Source organism: Crinia signifera, chromosome 2, assembly GCF_055691185.1.
Source record: "Crinia signifera chromosome 2, ASM5569118v1, whole genome shotgun sequence".
NCBI classification, from domain to species: domain Eukaryota; kingdom Metazoa; phylum Chordata; class Amphibia; order Anura; family Myobatrachidae; genus Crinia; species Crinia signifera.
In genome coordinates, this window is record NC_139218.1 from 140837953 (window position 1) to 140862565 (window position 24613).

Sequence of the window (24613 nt, forward strand, 5' to 3'; positions counted from 1 at the left end):
GTGTCATTACCGTCATGAATGGGTGCAACAAGAGTGCAGTAAGATGTTAACCTATTAACGGTGAACCTTGTGTAAGGCGACCTAAATGCGTTCGACTTATAAACGGTCGACCTTGCAGTCGTCGATGAAATAGCGTTCGATCTAATGCAGGTCGGTCTTTGGTGTGTCGACCTAGTTGTTGTCGATCTAAGTACTGTCGATCTATTGTATGTTCGATATTCTGTGTGTCGACCTAGTTGCAGTCGATGTAAGTATAGTCGATGTACGATATGGTCGGTGTTCTAGGTTTGCCGATCATGTTAATGTCGAACTTATGTTACATTGGACCTAAAAGGTTTCGATGTAATGTTGGTGTCGACCTATTGAGTGACTGTGAAGTGGTGGCGACCTAAGTTCGTTCGATCTTCCCGTGATCGACCAAATGACCGTATACCAGTGAGGGAGGTGCAACCAGCATCTCAATCACTTTCAAATATAGTACTGCTGAGAGACTGGCCTATATATGCATCAGGACTTACATCTTCATCTGTATCCACAGGTAATGTTGAAGGTGGACCACAAGCCACAGAATCCGTGGATATGATGCCGGAGGACATCCACATCATTCTGGAACCCGTGGACACGTTTGCGGCTGAGGAGGAAACACAGGCCTCATCACCGAGAGATGCACCACCAAGTGGCGTGGATCCCAACCCACCCCCAAATACACCCCCTACAGTAGCTTCTTCTGCCCAGGTAGTTGCCTCCAAACGCGCTGCCTCGGTGTCATCATTGACTCCTCCCTCTCTTTCACCCCCCACATTCGTGCTCTCTCACAGTCTTGCCGCTTTCACCTACGCAACATCTCACGCATCAGACCATTCCTCTCCACTGACGCGACCAAAATTCTCATTCACTCTCTTGTCATCTCCCGCCTTGACTACTGCAACATCCTTCTCTCTGGGCTACCTCTCACCCGCCTCGCACCTCTCCAATCCATTCTTAACGCTGCTGCTAGGCTCATCTTCCTCTCCCGCCGCTCTACCTCCGCCTCCCCCCTCTGTTTATCTCTTCACTGGCTCCCCATTCCTTTCAGAGTTCTCTTTAAACTCCTCACCACCACCTACAAGGCTCTCTCCTCCACCACAGCTCCCTACCTCTCTTCACTGATCTCTATCCACACTCCCTCCCGTCCTCTTCGCTCCATCGCTGACCGACCTCTCACCTAATCACCTCCTCCCACTCCCGTGTCCAAGATTTCTCTCGCGCTGCCCCCCTGCACTGGAACAACCTCCTGCCACCCATCAGGCTATCTGATTCCCTTACCTCCTTCAAGCGCTCCCTCAAAACCCACTTTTTTCGACTAGCCTATCCCTCCTCCTAACCTCTTTTGATCCTCCTATCCTGCCTCCGTTCCCCTCCATTCCTACTTATCCTATTGTATTTCGTTCGTCCACCCACCTATTTTTAGTATGTTAACTCTTATGAGCAGGGCCCTCCTTCCTCACGTACTCACCCTACCTCATTACCTCACCTGTGCTCCTGTCCTGTTCTTCCCTTCCTCTACTTCATCTTCGGTCTCCTTGACTATTTTGACACCTACTTCTGAACTGATGCTGATTTTAGTTCTACCAGCTATACCCCTATTTATACTGTATCTTTCTACACACCCTGTACGTTACCTTGTAATTTGTTTTTTTTTGTTTGCTATGTATGGCGCTGCGGACACTTTGTGGCGCCTTAATAATAAACGTACTACTACTACTACTACTACTACTACTTGGCACATTTCAAGGACAAGCAGCTGGAATTTATGGCCTCACAAAGCCTGGAAATATCGAACATCAAGCGGTACATGCGTGACACCTTTCTGCAATTACGCAATATGGCTAGACATGTGCGGGTTGGTGTAGGCACTCAGGTGCGCATAGCAAATAATATAGACACCCGTCTTTCAGAAATTGCTGCGGCTTTAAGGGAGCAGAACAGCCATATTGGCACTCTTGCACAAAGTTTAGTAGCCCTTACCCATGCCAGTACTGTGCAGAGCAATGCGTTGATGGCCATGCAGGCCCAAATACAACAAATGGAGGCCTCACGTGTCCTAGGTGCTCCTACTTCTACACTGAGCAGTGTGTCTAGCACACCAGTAAGTGGCTCGCCCACTTCCCCACCCCGTCGGAGTGTTAGGACCCGGGGTGGCCTGGGGAAGGTCAAAAGGTGGCAGTGGGCATACTGATGCTGGGCGAAAATAGTATATTTACAGTACATCATTGTTGTTAGGATTTACTATGCTAGTAATGTTGTTACATTTCACCACATTCCCATTGTTTATGTGTGGACATTATATAATGTAATAAAAATGAGTAAACACATAACATTTTGTCTGTGTATAATTATTGTAATATTTGTTGTGTAAACTAACCCATAGCATAACGGTCGATGGCCATGGTATTGGTGTTAAATAGTTTTCTTGCAAATCTGGGCCCACAAAAGTTGTGGAACTGGCACTCATGTTTACATTAAGGTGTCCTTAATGCAGTTTGGGTATATATAGGGGTGGCCCAGAGAGAAATGGAGGCCACCTGTGTTGAAATGAACTATTTGTGCACTTGTCCAAAGTGAGATTTGGGCCAAATCGCCCAACAGAACCTGGTCTGAAAAAATGGCGATTATTAGACACCTTAAAAGTGCGAAATCCCATTCCATTAAATAAGCGAATTGTATACTTTTCTATTGGGAAACATCTGGATGCGATAAAAGTGCAAATTTTTACCGCACTTTCAGTACGCATGACTTATCGCAAAAGATTTAGGGACATTTTCGCATCATATTAAATATGCGAATTCAAGGAAAAATGCGAATTAGCCATTTTTTGGAGAAAAATTTGCCAAAAAAACACAATCGCATTCCATAGAATGTCACCCCCTATCTCACCACCCTTGCTGACAGGCCTCTCACCTCCTCTGCTCAGAGCAGATTTTCAACTTTCCAGCCCCCTGGGCAATGAGCATGCACCAGAACTCCCCTCCCACCATGGCAACCAGCTTGAAACACCCCCCCCCCCCCCCCCTTATGGCACTTATGTGAAATAATGGGGGAAATTTACGAAGAATACGAATACGATTTTTTGTATTCGTATTCTTAATTCGAATGAATACGAATGCATACGGCTGTTTCAGCCGTATGCATATTCGTGTTCCGGAGGGTAATTTACAAGGCAGTCAAATACGACTGCTTTGTAAACTCACGATGGCGTATTCATTCGTATTAGTGGCCGTATATGCAGCCACTAATAAGAATTAGTATAGGCAGTCTGCACAGAACAGTCAGATCCGTGCAGGCTGCAATGTGTAAAATAATAATAGATAAATAAATAAAAATGGCATGAGGCCCTCGAGTTCACATTTATAAAGGAATAATGAAAGACATCACTTTAAAACAGTAATGAAACAGTCATATGTTTTTACACTGTCAACAATTTGTCATAGTGATTCATTTATTTAAACAGGTAAAATATAAAAAGAGCCACACCTAAGTTATTAACAGCCTATTTCAAAACCAATAAAATCTTTGTGAAGATAAAAGAATGAATTTGGTCACTGAGGGGTAGATTTATTAAGCTTGGTGAAGTGATAAAATGTCTGGTTTTTATCACCGCCAATCAGCTCCTACCTGTCATTTTTCAAACCAAGCCTGTAACTTCACAATTAGGAGCTGATTGGCCAGTCAGACAATTTATCACTTCACCGAGCTTAATAAATCTACCCCTGAATCTGATAACCATAGATTTAGTTTTGACACATGGATTGCCTAATTACTTACAAAGCAAAAGGTCTCTTTACTCCTTGAATAACACCATCTAGGACAGCCAGTCCCTCATCAGCTACAAATAGCAACTTAACTCCCTGAGACTCCAACTTTTCCACAATCTTCATGGCACCCTTGTGCCCACTCACCTAGAAAAGTATACAAGCAAGTGAAAAAAAAAAAAAAACAGTTCGTCCCCCTACAGATAATGCTTAGCTCAGATACATTTAGGCATACCTAACTTAATAGTCTCTGGAGGCAGAAAACAAAACACAAAAATGTTAGTTTACAGGGCACACAAGCTGACCGCCATGTAACCCCAGAGACTGCCCCAAAAGAAGAGTATCACAAGGAAGTAGTACAATACACAAATATTAGCTTTTTAGATTTTCCACTAAAATAATGCTGCTTTCAGACCGCATAACTGGCTTTGACCCTGTATTTGAAAACGTTTCCAAAAACGGGTCTGCCAGATAAAACCCCTTTCACACCGCAGCTCTTAAACGGTATATTACTGTTTAAGTGCCGATTTTTTGACACTGGCAGACCCGTTTTTGGAAACTTTCCAAATACAGGGTCAAAGCCAGTGCAGCAATTAACCAAGGAGGGAAAGGGGGATGGGGAGAGTGAAAACAATCACTCAGTAGCGCTGGCTGACTTTGCTGGGGGATCAGACCTACTTTAATTCAATATACACTTTGAGTATGGCTGCTGCCACCTTAACAGAGAGATTGTGGATCTCTGTGAAAAAAAGCAGAACTGTAGAGTTTGTGGAGAAATATCCCCACTCAGTAGCGCTGCCACACTCAATCAGAAACCCAGTCTTGTATAGGAAATTACAAAATATTTTACTTGGGTGTCAAATGATACATTTTAAAAGATACACATTATATACACATTATTACACTCAAAAAGGACATACATGACATATAACATAAAACATATAAGGCATGGGCTGGCTATGAGGCTTGTATCTGCATATATATGAGGCAATAACATACGTTGGTTTATGAGCAAATAGTTACCAGTCCTCCTTGCGGTCAGCACTTTGTGCTATACTGGGTGCAGGTCACCAAGTCCTATATCTGAGCCTGTAGATGCTGCTGAACTAGCTCACTCCCTGTTAGGGGAGAATCGGCTCCAGGTGCTTGTTTCCTACAGTGTCCAGATCCCCACTGGGATATTTGTAATCCAAGGCAGTGCAGTCAGACTAAGTGTCTGGATGACCAAACGGCTGGTTCTCTATGCGGCTAGAGCGGGCTCCAAGTACGCGTTTCTCCGCCTCTCTTACTCGGCGGCTTCATCAGCTGGATGCCCTGTCTCCTCTGACGCCGGTTTTTATATGGTGCACATTCGCGGGCTTCCGCGACTTCCGCATTTTGCGGGTCACGCCTCGTTTTGAGTATCACATAGTCGGCGGCCATCTTGCGGTTCACACCTCGATTTCACCCTCCAATGAGGATCTTGCGGCGGCCATTTTTTATTTTGATTGTTTACTCAATATTGTTTGTTGCTTTCTCCTTATATCGGCGGCCATCTTTTTGGTTATTTCATTCATATGACCACGCTGTTCGCTGTTTTTACCTTATGGCGGCGGCCATCTTTTTGGTTGGTTCATCCATATAACATCAGTGGCCATTTTTCTGGTTAGGTAACAGCGCTCGCTTTCCTCAGGTATTCCCAGCGGCCATTTGTATACGTACAGAATGGTGTTTTATCTGTAGCCATAGTAATAATGATTTTTTATATATATCCATCACCATTTCATTGGTTGTAATTCCATTGTGACTTTTCATATTAATGGACCATCACTGGGTTTTTATTGTTATGCCTCTTTATTAGGAAGTCCTGAAATCACAGTCTTTATACAAATATATGCAGATTTCATTGTATAATACTATGCCTCTTTTTATATATATATACATTTATTCATCATGCCTATTATCATGCCCATATTAGGATGCCGCTTAGCCCATAGATTTGCTCATTTATTGCCTCATATATCCTGCCATCATGCCAGCCTCATAATTAGATACCCAATCATAAAAATAACAATAATAATAATATATAAAAAATAATAAAAAATAATAATAATAATAATAATAATAACGATTATAATTACAATCATAATAATAATGATAATAATTTTCGATCACCCAATTTTTATTTTTATTTCATGAAAATATATCATTAATCGAAAAACACTAAAAATATATATATATAAAATATACATACATATTCGTACATATATGTACATACATATACACACAGTACACACATGTATATATAATATGTTGACATAAACTAATCTCACATATATGCATGTACACATCCAATTAAATTAAATAATAATAACAATAATAATAATACACCCAATGCTAATGATAATATTATTACTAATAATCACAACCTATACACTCAATTAAATAAAAATTCATTATTATCTTTATGCTGATCCTAATTCCTTTAGGGTTTGAAAAGGTTTCTCAGGGTGCTCAATAAGAGTATATGGCAGGTAAGGGAAGAGTTGGGGGGGAGAGCGAGGGGGCAAAAAAGGGGGGAGGAAGGGGGGGAGGAAAAAAAGACAAGATGGGGGGATTTTTTGGGGGGAAGAAGAGAAAGGGGAGAAGAGAAGACAGGGGTACCCAAAGGAGATGAATTATATGGATGTACCCCTATCTATAATGGACTGGGGAGATCACGGGGGGAAGGAGGAACGAAAGCTGAACATCTTTTTCATTCCAGATCTAAATACCGTTCATTTCTATCGTATCGTTAAGGCCCTGTGGGGTTAGTGTCCTTAGACAGAATATCCAATATGCCTCCTTGCGGCACAATTGGGTATATCTGTCTCCCCCCCTCGCCGTATGTTTAATTTGTTCAATCCCTATCATAGTCACATTTCTCATGTCCCCCTTTTGGCAGATTGTCATGTGTTTATACAGGCTATTTGTCCTCGACATCCCAATTATGTGCCTCCTATGCTCCATAAATCTTATGTGTAAATTCCTAATTGTTCGTCCTACGTATTGGAGCCCGCATCCGCAGGTCAATACGTATATTATATAGTCTGTCTTACAATTAATGAAACTTTTTATTGGGAACAATTCGTTTGTTACTTGGGATTTAAAGTTCAAATTTTTTCTTTCTATATTTTTCCAGGACAGGCATTTCTCATTTCCACATACATGATATCCATCCGGCTTCTCCGGTAGCCATGATGGTTTTAGGGGTTTTTTGTTCTTATCCTTATACATACTTGGGGCTAATTTTATTTTCAAATTTTTTGACTTCCTAAAGACTACAGTATTATTGATATTAATTTCTGGTTTGATGTGTTCGTCTAATTCCAGAAGATGCATATTTTTCTTTACAATCCTCTTGATTTTATTGGCCTGTGTATTAAACTGGGTTACAAAAAACGCTCCTCCTTCCCTGTTTTTCTTTTTATTTTGTTGTTTTTGTGGATTCGTTTTAAGTAAACCTTCTCTATCCATCCCTTCTACTACTGCCAGGGATTCTTTTAATAATTCCTCTTGTTCTGAAAAAGCATCATATAGATTCTTACTCTGGGTTTTAAAGGCAGTGTGTGATGAACAATTCCTCTTCACCCTCATGAATTGGCTTTTTGGAATGTTCTTTTTCCACTTATCATAGTGGTTGCTGTTATAATTCAAATATCGATTTTGGTCCACATCCTTCACAAAGCTTTCTGTAGTGATGGCACCCTCTATGACAGTGAGAGCAATATCCAGAAATTAACCTTCTCCCTGTGATAAGTGCTTGTAAATTTAAGGCCAAATGAATTTGTGTTTAAACTATCCGTGAATTTCGTGACTGATTCCAAATCCCCATCCCAAATCAAAATTAAATCGTCTATATATCTACCATAGAGGACCAGGCTCGCCAAATGTATCGCTCCTCAAAGCGACCCATAAATAGGTTGGCGAAACTCGGGGCGAACCTGGTCCCCATGGCTGTCCCCCGTGACTGTAAATAAAATTGTGAATCAAAAATAAAATAATTGTGCATTCAAATGATATCCCCAGTCCATTATAGATAGGGGTACATCCATATAATTCATCTCCTTTGGGTACCCCTGTCTTCTCTTCTCCCCTTTCTCTTCTTCCCCCCAAAAAATCCCCCCATCTTGTCTTTTTTTCCTCCCCCCCTTCCTCCCCCCTTTTTTGCCCCCTCGCTCTCCCCCCCAACTCTCCCCTTACCTGCCATATACTCTTATTGAGCACCCTGAGAAACCTTTTCAAACCCTAAAGGAATTAGGATCAGCATAAAGATAATAATGAATTTTTATTTAATTGAGTGTATAGGTTGTGATTATTAGTAATAATATTATCATTAGCATTGGGTGTATTATTATTATTGTTATTATTATTTAATTTAATTGGATGTGTACATGCATATATGTGAGATTAGTTTATGTCAACATATTATATATACATGTGTGTATATGTATGTACATATATGTACGAATATGTATGTATATTTTATATATATTTTTAGTGTTTTTCGATTAATGATATATTTTCATGAAATAAAAATAAAAATTGGGTGATCGAAAATTATTATCATTATTATTATGATTGTAATTATAATCGTTATTATTATTATTTTTTATTATTTTTTATATATTATTATTATTGTTATTTTTATGATTGGGTATCTAATTATGAGGCTGGCATGATGGCAGGATATATGAGGCAATAAATGAGCAAATCTATGGGCTAAGCGGCATCCTAATATGGGCATGATAATAGGCATGATGAATAAATGTATATATATATAAAAAGAGGCATAGTATTATACAATGAAATCTGCATATATTTGTATAAAGACTGTGATTTCAGGACTTCCTAATAAAGAGGCATAACAATAAAAACCCAGTGATGGTCCATTAATATGAAAAGTCACAATGGAATTACAACCAATGAAATGGTGATGGATATATATAAAAAATCATTATTACTATGGCGACAGATAAAACACCATTCTGTACGTATACAAATGGCCGCTGGGAATACCTGAGGAAAGCGAGCGCTGTTACCTAACCAGAAAAATGGCCACTGATGTTATATGGATGAACCAACCAAAAAGATGGCCGCCGCCATAAGGTAAAAACAGCGAACAGCGTGGTCATATGAATGAAATAACCAAAAAGATGGCCGCCGATATAAGGAGAAAGCAACAAACAATATTGAGTAAACAATCAAAATAAAAAATGGCCGCCGCAAGATCCTCATTGGAGGGTGAAATCGAGGTGTGAACCGCAAGATGGCCGCCGACTATGTGATACTCAAAACGAGGCGTGACCCGCAAAATGCGGAAGTCGCGGAAGCCCGCGAATGTGCACCATATAAAAACCGGCGTCAGAGGAGACAGGGCATCCAGCTGATGAAGCCGCCGAGTAAGAGAGGCGGAGAAACGCGTACTTGGAGCCCGCTCTAGCCGCATAGAGAACCAGCCGTTTGGTCATCCAGACACTTAGTCTGACTGCACTGCCTTGGATTACAAATATCCCAGTGGGGATCTGGACACTGTAGGAAACAAGCACCTGGAGCCGATTCTCCCCTAACAGGGAGTGAGCTAGTTCAGCAGCATCTACAGGCTCAGATATAGGACTTGGTGACCTGCACCCAGTATAGCACAAAGTGCTGACCGCAAGGAGGACTGGTAACTATTTGCTCATAAACCAACGTATGTTATTGCCTCATATATATGCAGATACAAGCCTCATAGCCAGCCCATGCCTTATATGTTTTATGTTGTATGTCATGTATGTCCTTTTTGAGTGTAATAATGTGTATATAATGTGTATCTTTTAAAATGTATCATTTGACACCCAAGTAAAATATTTTGTAATTTCCTATACAAGAATTATCCCGTCTCAAAGGACATGTATTTGTGAGCAGATAATATAGTCAATTGACTTGTGGGAAAACGGGTAAGTGCACTTTACCAATTTAGAGGTGTCTGGATCTTAGTGGAACAATTTTTGATGATGGAAGCTGGGTAAATCCTCACGATAGATGCGGCTATTTGTCGTGCCGCTGGAGGGGTCAGTGATCGCTGGATGGAGTTGGCCTCTGTGATGAGGTGTGAGACAGATGGAGCGTGTCTCCAACACCAGAGGAATGATGTTATAGCGATATGACAAAATGAAGTTCCAGAGTTGTAGAAGTGTGGCTTCCGTGACCCAGGGGTGGCCTCACTGGTGTAGATGTTGGTAACCAGTGGTATCTGGGAGCACGGTGTCCGCCTTGTAGTAAGATATCCAGATAAGCAAATAAGACAAATGTCCACAATGAAGTCAATCTCACAAAACGTCCTGAGGCTGGGAAGGGGGTAGCAAATCACCTAACGCGTTTCACTGCGTCCTGCAGCTTTATCAAAGGTGTGGGGGACTGTGTACCCGATGCAGGTATATATACCTTCCTTAATGAGTAAGTTAGTGCACCTGTGTGGTGCAATTTACCAATACAGGTACATCAGATAAATCAAACATCAATATAAATTATAGGTAGGCAGACATATATCAAATAAATAATCATAAACATTCAATACACAATCGAAATTAATGTGGCAATATGTTTAAAAATCGTATCTTTACTGTAATGAGATGCGGTCACGTGACTTGTGTAGGTCACGTGATCGGAACATAAACATAGCACAGAGCAGTGTTATACTAGAGTAAATCACATTTTTAAATAACTCGTTTCAGATATCCAACGTTGTAAAATCAAGTGGACGCTTGTTAAGAGAGTAGAGAGATGGAGGGATTAGTGTAAACATATAGTAATGACTAGCGCGATCCTTGGAACGCATATTGCGTTCCATATCTTATGGGGTACAATTGCTTCCGCCTTTCCCCGGAAGTGTAAAGCTGTAATGATCAGTGGGAGTTGTTTTGGTCACGTGTGACCGCGTCATGCTGCAGCGTCACTACGTGCACACACTGGACATTCTCAATATACTGTGATGCAGGGGGGCGTGAGCGGAATCGTCCGTCCTCCTGGTTATCATTTCCTGCGATTGGAACGCATATGCGTTCCAGCACGGATATCTCGATAGAAATACATAATTATACAAAAGGAATGAGAGAATAAAAACAAGAATAATGATCCTGAACTAGGGTAGAGGAACTATAAAGAGATCTAAGTTATACTAATGAAAACGGAATGGAGATATAGTAATCCAATCAATTATTAAGGTAGACAGCAATGTTAGTGAATATAGAATGAAGTGAATTAATAATATGGGTGGCTGATTGGAAACAGAAATCTTTATAATAAAGAGAATATCTTCCTACATTCACAATATGATCCTCAGAGATTTTTTAGTGATAGTATAAGATGTATATATCTAACTTATTTTTAATTTATTTTTAATTACATTCGTGTATATAAGAAACCACAAAACAAAACAAATAAAATATATTATATATGGGCATTCATAAATTAATTTGCTTTTAATTATAAATATTTTGATGAATAATAAACTCAAAAAAGGAAGAAAAGAGAAAGAAATAGGAGGGAAAGGGGAGGAGGAAGGAGGGGGGGGGGCGGGGGGGGGGGGGGAACGGGGAGAGGGAGGGGGAAGCCATTTTCCAAAAGTCACTTTTCTTATAAGAAAAGTGACTTTTGGAAAATGGCTGCCCCCATACGAAAGACAGTTTTTTTAAACAGGTTTTCCTATGGGGCAGCCATTTTCTGAAAGACACTTTTTTTCATAAGTGCTTCCGACCATACAGAACTGCAGTGCCGGGATCCACAACGGAGGTACCGGCTGCACGGGGGTAGGTCACACGGGGGGGGGGGGGGGGGGGGGTGGGTGGGTGGTGGTGGGGTCGTCGACACGCGCGCGGGGGGGGGGGGTGCGGGGCGGCTCCAGTGAAGTGAATATTTAATGAGCGCTCATTAAATATTCACTGTGCTAAATACCGTTTCAGAACCCAATTTTGAGCCTAAAACACAGGTTCTGAAACGGGTAGGACCCTGCATTTTAACCGGTTAGAAAAAACGGTATTTTCTAACCGGTGAAGTGGTCCTGCTCCTTTCAGACCGCACAGATGACCGTTTTAAAACGGTAAAAAAACGGCAATATACCGTTTACAAAGTGCGGTCTGAAAGGGGCATTAGAGGCATGTAAGCTCCTATTGCACTTTTCAGGCTTAATTGACAAGAGGTGAAATTAAAGACATTATGTGGGGGGGGGGGTATTCAATTACAGACAAAGAAATTGGCCATCAGCTGCAATTTATGGTGGCCTGATCTTGTACAAAACTGCAGCCATTCGCCCTAAATGTATTGCTTGCGTTTGTTAAAAAAAGCCAAGGAGAACTCCTCAAAGACAGTGGGTGTGGATTTAAAGATTGACAATTTATAGACATATGTATGCAGTGTTCGCGAAAACCACCCAAAAAAGTGGGTCCCGGGGACCCTTCACTTCTAAAAATTGGGGTCCTACCGGACCTTTTCGGGGTCCTGACGGAATAAAGCCTCCTCTCCCCTTCTCCCCAGCATGGCACATGTGGGTTGGGGGGGTAAGTATCATTTGGCCCACTTGCATAAAGGTACATGTATACTAGAAACTATATAAACCTGAAAACAGGGACAGTGCGCGCCTAAGGCGCGCGTTAAAAATTTAGGGCATGTTTTTTTGGGGGAAGTGGTGTGGTCACATAGTAGTACACACCGTAATGCCCAGTACACATTATAGCACACACCGTTGGCCCACTCGCATAAAGATACATGTATACTAGAAACTATATAAACCTGAAAACAGGGACAGTGCGCGCCGCAGGCGCGCGCTAAAAATTTAGGGCATGTTTTTATTGGGGGAAGTGGTCTGGTCACATAGTAGTACATATTATAGCACACACCGTAATGCCCAGTACACATTATAGCACACACAATTATGCCCAGTACACATTATAGCACACACAATTATGCCCAGTACACATTATAGCACACACAATTATGCCCAGTACACATTATAGCACACACCGTAATGCCCCGTACACATTATAGCACACACAGTTATGCCCAGTACACATTACAGCACACACAGTTATGCCCAGTACACATTATAGCACACACCATAATGCCCAGTACACACCGTTATGCCCAGTACACATTATAGCACACACCGTTATGCCCAGTACACATTATAGCACACACCGTTATGCCCAGTACACATTATAGCACACACCGTAATGCCCAGTACACATTATGGAACACAGTTATGCCCAGTACACATTATAGCACACACCGTGATGCCCAGTACACATTACAGCACACACAGTTATGCCCAGTACACATTATAGCACACACCAATATGCCCAGTATGTATTTTAGCACACAATGTAATGCCCAGTATGTATTATAGCAAATAAGTGCTGCTTACCTTCATGCTTGTTGCCAGGGGCTACATGCTCCTTGCAGGGGTTACATTCTGGTTGGCGCAGGGGGGGGGGGGGGTTATTCTGGTTGCCAGGGGGGGTTATTCTGATTGCCACAGGGGTGGGGGCACATTTGTTGCTCGCTGCCCCGGGGGGGCTGGTAAAGCTGATGAAAGAGTAGGTGAGCGGGCTGTCTGCAAGGCGGGGGGACTGGGTGTGGCTGGAAGAGCTGAAACGCTGCTTTGAGTTGAGCAGCGTGTCAGCTCTTCCAGCCACATCCAGTCCCCCACTGGGCTGACAGCCCGCTCACCTCTTATGCCGAGAGTGGCTGTCAGTTTTTACAGCCATATCGCATCCCGTCCCCCGCTCTCAGCAGCAGAATGGACAGGGGGCGGCAGAAGGATGCAGAGCCGCACAGACACGTGAACCTGCTCGTTGACCGTGAACCTGCTCTCACAAATGGCAGGGCGCGCGGCTTTAGTAACTGCAGGGCGCGCACTAGCAATGATTGGCTGCCGGGCGGCCACTGTGTAATGATTGGGTCCCGGCGCTGCCGCTGCTGTGATTGGCTAACGGCGGCTCACAGGCGCAGCTCAGCGCGTCCTCGGGGACCCCTTCAGTTTGCAAAACTAAATCCCCGGTGGCCGTTTTAGGGTAAAATACGCGCTATAGCGCTTATTTGCGAACCCTGTGTATGTATTGTCGAAGTCGGCAGTCAATATGGGCATCAAAGGATTAGGCTTCAACCCTAAATCGAACCCTCCCCCCGATGTGTAACTAAAGCCTGCAATACATCTACAGATCGATTGTCAGATTGGGTTGGTTGGAACAAAAACCTGGTAATGGATGAGCTTAAATGACAGTTGACCATTTGCTTTGAAATGCTGGAAAACTGCCACTCATTCATTGCCAGGTTTTTGGCTCGACCGTAGATAGGAATAAAGGGTAAACATTTACGGACATATTACTTAAACTGTGAAACGTACTTATTGTACATTGGTTTGGGATTTATTAGGATTTAACAGTATATATAAGACATTATACAGTTATACAGCTTTCTATGGGAAGCGAATGATTAAGATAAAGAAATAATTTAGCAATAATAAATAAATAAAAATTGCAATGAGACATTACCTCCTCATCATGCCCTAGTCCAATATAAAAAGACCGTCTGGGTTTGTAGCCTCTCTTTAGCAGAAGTTCAAGAGCTTGCAGAACCCCCTATGGAATAAAAATGAAAAAGTTATTAACACAAATGCCTCAAAAATATAATAAATGTTGTGAAACATTCTTAAATGTAAACTGGAATAAAAAGTATTGGAGCAGATGTATTATAGTGGTGCTTAGCACGCTGCTATAATACTCATTAACCAGGCGAAGCAGGAGTGGAGACCGACAAGATGTATTAACATCTTGTCTGCTAAAGCGGGTGAGCGCTAACTCCCCCCCTCCGGCGACATCCCCTCCTGCTGATAGCGCATCAGTTTACACTGATGCATGGTCTCCTTCCCCCCGGCCAGCTGGACTGGGCATGCGCAGGATTTCACTACTCACATGAGATCCCCAGCGGAAAGGGACATTGCACCAAACTGAGCTGATATAAGAACCATTCATTTTATTAACATGGTTTTCCATATTACCCTGGATGCAGCTTGGGTATCTTTTTCAAATATTCAAGGCTCAACCATTTAAGCTTAAATTTTATCTGTAATGGTACCTAAAATACCTTTTTATGAAATTTTGTTTTATTATATGTATTAATAATGCCCCTTTCAGACCGCACTTAGAAACGGTATTTTGCCGATTTTTAACCGTTTTAAAACGGTAATCTGTGTGGTCTGAAAGGTGCAGGACCACTTTACCGTTTTACAAAAGCCGTTTTTTTAAAACGGTTAAAATGGAGGGTCCTACCAGTTTCAGACCCGGTATTTTGGCATCAAAATCAGGTCTGAAACTGTATTTAGGACCCAGCCAATAAGCTGGGTCCTAAATTCAGCGCAGTGAATATTTAATGAGCGCTCATTAAATATTCATAGCACTGGAGCCCCCCGCGCGCAGGTTATCTTCCCCGTCCCCCCACCCCCGCAATGTGTTTAAGAAACCCCCCCTCCAACTTCTTATAAGAAAAGACTCTTTTTTTCATAAGTGCATCGGTTTTCACAGTACTGCCGGGATCTACAACGGGAGGTACCGGCTGCACGGAGGGGGTTTCTTAAACACATTGGGGGGGGGGGGGGGGTGGTGATGTTAACCCTAGGGGGGGGGGGGGATGTTAACCCTAGGGGGGGGGGGGGGGGGGAATTGCGCTGAAGACTGCACTGGCTTTGACCCTGTATTTGGAAAGTTTCCAAAAACGGGTCTGCCAGTGTCAAAAAAACAATATACCGTTTAAGAGATGCGGTGTGAAAGGGGTTTTACCTGGCAGACCCTTTTTGGAAACGTTTTAAAATACAGGGTCAAAGCCAGGGTACTTATGTAATATCTGGACTCCCGTTTTTCTTATGACACCGCGTGCGCTCACCACGCTTCGGGCACGGAGGCTCGTTGCGCTCGCCACACTATATAAAATCAACTCCATGCGTAGTTGGATAGTAGGGGTATGAAAAAATGGGGTGCATTTAACATGGGAGTCCAGATAATACATAAGTACCAAAGCCAGTTATGCGGTCTGAAAGCAGCATGAATGTACACCTAATTATACTTATAAAGATTATTTTAATATCTAGAGCAACCACACCACCCATTCTTCTTTCCGTTCATACATTTGGCATGCTATCATTTAGATAGCAGCGCCAATATGGACATAGCGCCCCTGTCATTTACCATATACTGGCTCCTTCATACATGGGGGTGAAGCGGTATCAGTGCACATAACGTGCGCTGATACCCCTTCTTCCCCATAACAATCTTTCATACATCTGCCCCAGTGTTTGTAATGTATCACAGAGATAACTTCTTAATGAGTTAGTGTTCATTCTAGCACCAGACAACTTTGAAAACCAATGCAGTACCTCTTCCCTGCCTGGGGTGTTGCGGTCTGCTGTAGTGTTTCTAGCACAGGTCTATATTGCATATCAGTACTGATCTACAGACCACACTGTGCTACAAGAACTACAGCAGACAGCGACACCCCAGGCAGGGAAGAGCAACTGCATGGGTTTTCAAAGTTGGCGGGTGTTAGACATCTACGAACTGATGAACGTTTACACACAGTGTGGTGCCCTAAGGGAAGAGTACCAGTAAAGGAGCAGTGGCTGTCCTGCTAAGTGAAAATCACAATTAAACATCTAGAGTGGAGGAGATTCTGTCCCTGAGAGGTCCGGTGAGCCTATCTATTTCCTTCTGCAATGAACTGTGTTTTTTTGTGTTGTACATATTTTTACATTTTTGGCAATTTTTTTTTCATTTATATTGTTTTTTTTTAAATAAATGTCTGTTTTAAAAAAGAAGGAATTTATAAATGTAATTTTCTGTGGAACCCTGCGAACCCTATAAAAATAAAGCTACATATTGACCCAGCGCTGCAGACAATCCCTGTTTACAAAAAACCTTTGAACGTTTAGGTCTTAAGGCCCCAGACGGTACTAAGAAATATTAGATATATTTTTTTAATTAAAAATAAAGTTTAGATTTGTTACGTCCTACACTATGAGGAGTGCTTCCTTTGTTTATATATTTGAGGAAAATTGAAGAAAGGACGGAGAATTGTCCCTTTATATTTGTGAAAACGACACTTCAGGCCTAGAACAGGCTCATACCCGGTACAGATATAAAATTATCCCCATATGTTTTCAGGACTTTGTCTGATTGTCGTTACCTACTGATACGCACTATGAGGACTTTGTGATATTTTTGAGGGACCTGCAAAGGGAGGATGGAGGGCTACCCCTTCATTTTTGTGACAATATACATTGAGACCAAGCCTAGTAGAGGCCTTCATTTGGTATGGGTTCACTTTTGTCCTCATAGGATTGTTAATATATCTCTTTGTACCACTGACTGATACACACTATGAGATGCTAAGAAATTTTCAGATTTGCACGGGGAGGGATTTCACTCGGTCTGGGTGGCATATACCCTGCTAAACTGCAGGGCTCTGTAATTTAGCAGAGCTAAATTAAAATAGAGAGGATGTGGGTGCAAGCGCGGGATGTGCTTCTAGTTGCAGGTGCTGCTGCCTGTCAGACAGTGTAACAGGTGCAGCAAGAACGCCTCTGCTGCCTAACATCCTCTACCTAGAGCCTAGCACTGGCTCTGTATATACACACACAAACTTTGAATATACTGTACATGCACAGTACATTGTTATAGCTACAGACATTTAGACCAACACTGTTTTTTACCTTGCGGCTTCATTTGCTGAGGTTATAGGTTGATGCCATAAAATGGTTTGATCAAAATCTTTAAATAGTTGACCTTTGAGGCATACAGATTAGCTTTATCTGTACTTGTGTCTCGAAGGTTAATTCTATTCCATCAATCACTGAATCATAGAATATGTATAACAATGTCAAGAACTATACTCATGTCACTTGTCATGTACCATCCCAAAGAAATCTGAAAACATCCCCCATTTTCATGAAGTTAACATTTATAGACTTTATATAGGTCATTAAATAGAGAGGTGGATCACGGAGACAAATAGTCAAACAATTATAGTATGCCAAAATAAGTGTGTAAAAATGTGGATGTTTATTAACTTTCAGACTCACAATCACACAGCATTTGTCATCTAGAGTTCCTCTTCCATAAATGTATCCATCCCTCTCTTCTCCAGAGAATGGCGGAACTACCCAACCCTCATCTGGGGCTGGAACAACATCCAAGTGAGCAAGGATCATGTAAGGCATTAGACTCTGGTCCGAGCCTTGAACTGTAAGAAAGTGACTGTATTCTGCTACCACTTCATGTTGAACAATATTTGAGGAGAACACCCGTGGAAAAACTAAGTTGGAAAGAAGAACAGTGTCATTATCCAATGAGATCAAAGCAGACGGACAGGTAACCAGTATAATAAGCAGAGCAGTCAGCTAGCAATTCTTTAGATCCCTGGCAATACTTTGCTCAGTGCCAGGATTAGTGTGGGTGCAGTTGCTACATGGCACTGCAGAAATGCATGCAAGCTGCATCATTTACTAATTACTAGTATAAGTGAAAGGTGGTGGGAGTGGCAGGCAAATGGGTCTTTTTGATTTAACTATGATATGCAGTGCAACTTATGGGTGCAGATGCAGCGCCCAACCATTACCCTTGCTCCACATTAACACAGCTACAGACAGCGACACCCCACGCAGGAAAGAGGAATTGCATGGGTTTTCAAATATGTTTTAGACCATATTCTGTTATCCACCAGAGACTCTGGGGGTTATTGTGATTCACACAGAAAGGCACAATCACTCTCTAATGGACATATGTCACTGTAGGTGGGGCTGATGTAACATGTGCAGAGAGAGTTAGATTTGGGTGTTTTATTGTTTCCGTGCAGGGTAAATACTGGCTGCTTTATTTTTACACTGCAATATAGATATCAGTTTAAAGTAAAACACCACCCAAATGTATCTCTCTCTCCACGTTACATCTGCCCCACCTGCAGTGCATATGGTTTTGTCCATTAGAGAGTGATTGTGCCTTTCCGGGTGAATCAGAATAACCCCCACTATTGCAAAACACTAGAAATCCCCTTTCATCAATTTCATTTGAAAAAGTGGTCTCTAAAACACAAATTTAATTTTGAAATGGAGACCAAAGATGTCCCTTATTCCACAGCATTTTCCTCTCCTATCATGAAATGGCTCCCATGGCATGTCTATTACAGAGGTAAAGTAAGCCCCACCTCCACATACAATGTCACAGCCTCTGCCTTCTCCTTTTAACTTGAAAGAGTCCCCATCGGGAATCTCCGATGTTTAATGCCTTATTTTTTATTGCGTTTACTCAATGCCTCTATAGGTCTTGTCCCCTCTTATTTTTTTTCCTTGTTACCTCTTTTTCTTTAGACTCCTGTCCATGGGGTACCTGAACAGCACTACATTTCACACCCAGAATATTTTACACAGCTAATCCTAGCATTCAAATATTGCCCCAATCTCCTGTTTTAGAAAGGAGATCTTTAATGATAATATTACTTGAAAGCAAAACTGCAGACAATTTTGCATTTCTCAGCATGTGCTACACTTTCTTCCATAAAAATACTGCTACTGAAATCCTGGGATCTATTCACCGAGTTATACATTTAATTTGCCGACCTCTATTATTGCCATTTGAATTATATTTTGTGCTCTCTATATGCTCAAAGAAAAAAAAAGGAAACATAGTTACAAAAAGGACTAAAATTTACCATAGTGATTTATAGCTCCTATGTCCTGTGACAGCGAGGATTCCCCCGGAATGTAGAATAGGGTGAGCAAATCGGTGAGGGGGTTAAACAGCGAGGATCACAGTTTTTCTGCAATCCCTGCTGTTTAACCCCCTTGCCGGCCACGTGCCGGCAGCATTGAATAATGCGCAAAGACTTTGGAGGATGACCTGGGGACAAGAAGGGCAGCAAAGAAGCCCCTTCACAAACAGACTGATATTCTGCAAAAAGTACAGGGATTGGACTGATGAGGACTGGGGTAAGTCATTTTCTCTGATGGATCCCTTTTCAGATTGTTTAGTGCATCTGAAACACGCTTGTCCGGAGAAGGAAAGGTGAGCACTAGTATCAATCCTGTGTCATGGTATCCTGAGACCATTCGTATATTTGGTTACTTCTCAGCTAAGGCAGTGGGCTCAAGGTGCCCATACACGATGCAGCACGCACCGTGCATTTTGAACTAGATCGAATTGCATCTACTGCTGTTCAAACCGCATACAATGTGCTAAAGAAGCATGTTTTTGAACTACATGTGATGCGATCTACTTCAAAAAGTATACTTTTTGTGCTTTGCAATGTGCAGGAGCATGCATCGCCTCACAAAACAGGATCGCAGTGTGTATGGGCACCTTCACTCACAATATTGCCTTTGAACACCGCCATGAATAAAGAATGGTACCAAAACATCCTCCAACTTCTCCTGACCATCCAAGAACAGTTTAGTAATGAATAGAGACAGGATTATATGCATTTGCATATTTGCATATGCATTTGCATATTTTGCCCATTCTCACTGGTTATTGCATATTTTACCTATAATCTAGTGATGGCGCATATTTTAGGCCCCGCCACCTTTCCACCAGCGCTGCTTTCCCTGCTGCTGCTGGCCAAGTAGTGGTAGAGTGTGCAGACTGGGGCAATAAGTGCGCAGTGTGGGGAACCTTGGATATACGCTATGTCTGACACTGCTCTAGGCTGCCAATCCATGTGGATAAAAGTCAGTTTGGGGCGGATGCCATTACGAAGCTCCTGAACCTATGCCTGCCCCTGTCCTGGGACTTTACACCAAGAGACAGACTTCTGCAGCAGAGGAGGCAGGCAGAAGGGTTGTGACATCACGCGGCACGGAGGAAATGCCATGTCACAGTGAGTATGCGGCGCAGGGAGGAATCCTTCCACTGCGCTGCCCTCACACGCTATGCTGACATTTGATCCATCAGCGCTGGAGATGAGGGTCCATGTAGTTGATCCCAGAAGAGTCTAGGATGCTGCAGTCTGCTGTAGCAGCTAGGGGAAAAAAATCCTGTGTACAGCACTAGACATCTGCAGATGCTGTGGGCCTATTTTTGAGGTTTATTTGCAACTAATTGTATGCAGATTTTTAAATAAATAAGTTAAAATGTACTTTTTTATTATTTAATTTAGCATATTGTAACACTTTTCATGCATATTTTAAGTATTTTTTATGCATATTTGCATGCATATTTCAAGCTTTTTATGTTGCATATAATCCTGTCTCTAGTAATGAACAATGGTTTTTCCAGCATGATGGAGCACCTTGCATAAGGAAAAAAAAAAAGATAACTAAGGAGCTCTGGGAACAAAACCTAGAAATTTTGAGTTCATGGCCAGGAAACTCCCCAGACTTTAATTTTAATCCCACTGAGAACCTGTCGTCAATCCTCAAGAGGTGTGTGGACAAACAAAACCCCACAAATTCTGACAAACTGTAAGCATTCCTTAGGGCAGCCAGTCAGTCAGCATGTGGCCCAGATGTTACTGTGCCAAGGGGAACTGCAGAGGCCCGGTCAACATTGAAAATATTGACTATGCATAAACCTAATGTAATTTTCGAGAAACCCCTTTGACACATGAATAACAAATAATGTTATTGTGAATTCTCCCAATATCATGAGTCATATCAAAATGAGGATTAATTGAAATTCTGGAAAAAATGTGTATATACATGCAATATGGCAATAATTTCTCCAGAAGTCATTATCATTTTGATGTTCCGGAATTGTACATTGCATCAATGCCAATAAATTGAATTCCTAGTTTCCCAACTATGGGTGGAAATTCAATAAGTGACATTCATTTAAGTGACATTCATTTAATGGTGGTTAACAAAAGTTGGTAACCATGGCTAACTGAATTCCTTCCATATGCAGTTTATTAGAGCTTTCTGTCATTATAATAATTTATATTCGACGCTATAAAGAGAGCCAATACCGGTAGCATGGTACTCTGCCCAATCTCAACAACTTTTGATTCAGAGCAGATAAGTTTATAATACTTATACTTCAGATGGTATTACCATACCCTTTTTGATGTATGCTCCAAACTCAGCCAGAGCTGTGTTGTTCTGCTCCTCTTCAGAGAAAGAAACAGTGGGAATGTGAATTGCCCCTAATAAAAAAAAAAAAAAAAAAAAAAAGAAGGTGTGATAGAACATTTATCTTGTTCCCACTGCATTAGCATAAATGAAAACGTGGTACTTGTGTACTTTCACGGCTCCCATCGCATGCCATATGTAGTGGCATGCGATGCGATTTTACCGTGGTTTTAGGCATTTTTGGTAAAAATCACATGCGATAGCATGAGATCGCATGTGATCTGATGCGATGCAATGTCATTTTTTACTGAAATTATGGACATGAGTTGAAATCATGTAAAATGCACCCCAAAAGTCATTTTTCACACTGTACCACCCCCACCCTGAAGCGTGGCGAGCCCGCGAGGGGTGGCGGTACGCGTCCTACGACCTTTTCATACCCCCACTATCCACGTCGGCGTGGAGTTGAGAATAGAAAGTGTTGCGAGCGCAGCGAGCCCGAAGCGTGGTGAGCCCCGCGAGAGGGGACGCGGATACCTTCACAAGTATCCGTGTCCCCTCGCGGGCTTCACAGGTATCCGTGTCCGCTCGCCACGCTTCGGGCTCAGTGGCTCGCTGCGCTCGCCACACTTTCTATTCTCAACTCCACGCCGACGTGGATAGTGGGGGTATGAAAAGGACGCATACCGCCGCCGCTCGCCACGCTTCGGGTTGGGTTGGCATTGATAGTGGGGGTGGTACAGTGTGAAAAATGAAATTTGGGGTGCATTTTACATGATTTCAACTCAAGTCCATAATTTCAGTGAAAAATGACATTGCATCGCATCAGATCTCATGCGATGCGATTTTTCTGTATACGATGCACATCGAGGGAGCCGTGATTGTACACAAGTACCGAAAACTTTAAAATCTTTGAATTACTGCATGCCCCAGGGGCTTTCTTTTAAGGCTACATTTACTAAATGTAAAATGTAGCCAGAAAAGACCATTCATTATTCTTTAGAATCATGCAGTGGTTACAGGTCATCCTAAAGATGTGTACAAATTAGCCGATATTTTAAACAATATGCGAAGATAGAGACCAGTCAGAACAGTGTGTATGCAATTTATCTCAAACAAGGCACACTGCTGTGAGTCATTAACGATGTCCTTTGTCGCTTGTAAATGTCGTCAAGCTCAATCTGAGGATAAGGTCAATGACAACATACTACTGGAGGTGGCCACAATATCGTATGTAAAATCACTCAGTGTGTATGCACAATATTGTTTAGTGACCCAGGCAGTGCAGAGGAAATTATTCATGACATTACATCTTCTAGGTTTAGGGCAGTTTGGAGTCAATGACAATGCACTATTTCGTATGGTCATTAGAAAGATTGCAGTTTGTGAACGCTCAATACCGCTTGTTGTGGGTTTAAGCAAAATCATCAGTACAGTTGGAAGAACAATGCTGCCCATACACTTGGGAGGTATTGCATGCAATCAATCGAATGATTGTATGCATTTTTAAAGGAAACATTCAACGCGATGCGCGGGCAAGCCGTCGAATGTCTGGTCGATAGATCTTATGTGCTGCACATAATATCTATTGAATTGCAGAAGCAATGTTATTAACCACATGCAATCACTCGAATGCAACCCGCTTTCAGTGGCATGGGGTTTGGAGAGGGGACCGCTGGCGGCGAGGGAGAAGGTGGGCAGAGGGCAGCATTGTAGTGTAGCGATAGCAGACGGCAGGGGTCAGCTGTGGCGGCAGAAGTGTTTAAAACACTGGCCAGCCCTCTGATTGGCTGAGAAAGCTCAGCCAATCAGAGGACTGCTTAGTGTTTTAAGCAGTAGCGCTACGCTACAAGGCCACCCTCTTCCAGCACCCGATGTGTCATCTCAAGATGGCATGCAACATCGGGTGCTGTAAGGGATCGAATTCGATCGCATAAGTGTATGGGCAGAATTAGTTGGGTGGCCCTTGTGTGCCCAGCCCACATGTATTGAAACACCATGGATTCAAAAACTGAAGTCCCATTAACATTGTTCCACAATGTGAGCAGATGCTTGGATGCCGCTCAGCGCTCACTCACCTACTAGTGCCCGTCTCAGCTGCATCCTCTCCGCTTCATCCAGCTCGGCTGCCGGCGCTCCCTCTCCCTGCCAGGTGACCCGGCTGTCGGGCATAGTGTACGTCCTAACCAACAGCACAGCCACCAGGAGAGCCGCCACGAGCAGCGGCAGCCCGAGTACGGCGCACACGGCACCCCTCCAGCGAGGCTTGGACATGTCCGGCAGCGGCAACTACACCAGCACTAATCGCACCAGATAAACAGGTGGACTTTAGCAGTCAGCCGACGCTCCCATCGGACAGTCACAGACTTCACCGTTCAGCGCAAAGCATGCTGGGAAGCAGCAGCTCCCACTGCCTGCTTGTTCCTCATTGTCAGTGGCTGCCTGTCACCATGTGATGCTGCACCAGTTACACTCATGTACTCATTCTGTTCTGTAAATGAATATTTTTTAACTGCAAGTGCTTGTCAGAGCAATTGCCACATACTGGTGCCCTCTGCTGTTCACTATGCTCACATACTGTACCCCCCTAAAGGTGCCTTTACATGCTAAAATTATTCCCGTAGGTTTTGGTTTTGGTTGGTGAGGCACTGGCTTGGTGGAGCCAGGGGAACGCTGGGTCCGGGTTGCTTCTGCGCTGACACATTATGCCACACACTGT

At 42.6% G+C, this 24613-nt stretch overlaps 1 protein-coding gene across 2 annotated transcripts in view; it reads right to left on the reverse strand.

Annotated features, from left to right (window-relative positions):
- Positions 1 to 24279, reverse strand: part of PM20D1 (peptidase M20 domain containing 1) — a 45046-nt gene extending 20767 nt beyond the window's left edge. Inside the window, exons 1-5 of one of the 2 annotated variants that reach the window (XM_083173026.1) lie at positions 23973 to 24279; positions 21882 to 21968; positions 17917 to 18149; positions 14339 to 14425; positions 3805 to 3938 (exon numbers count right to left, since the gene is read on the reverse strand). In XM_083173026.1, the coding sequence (XP_083029152.1) occupies positions 3805 to 3938; positions 14339 to 14425; positions 17917 to 18149; positions 21882 to 21968; positions 23973 to 24168 (737 nt within the window). In that variant the 5' untranslated portion in view covers positions 24169 to 24279. Of the gene's footprint in view, positions 1 to 3804; positions 3939 to 14333; positions 14426 to 17916; positions 18150 to 21881; positions 21969 to 23972 lie in introns of both variants that reach the window. The other variant, XM_083173027.1, reaches the window with a different exon arrangement.
- Between the last annotated feature and the right edge of the window lie 334 nt (positions 24280 to 24613).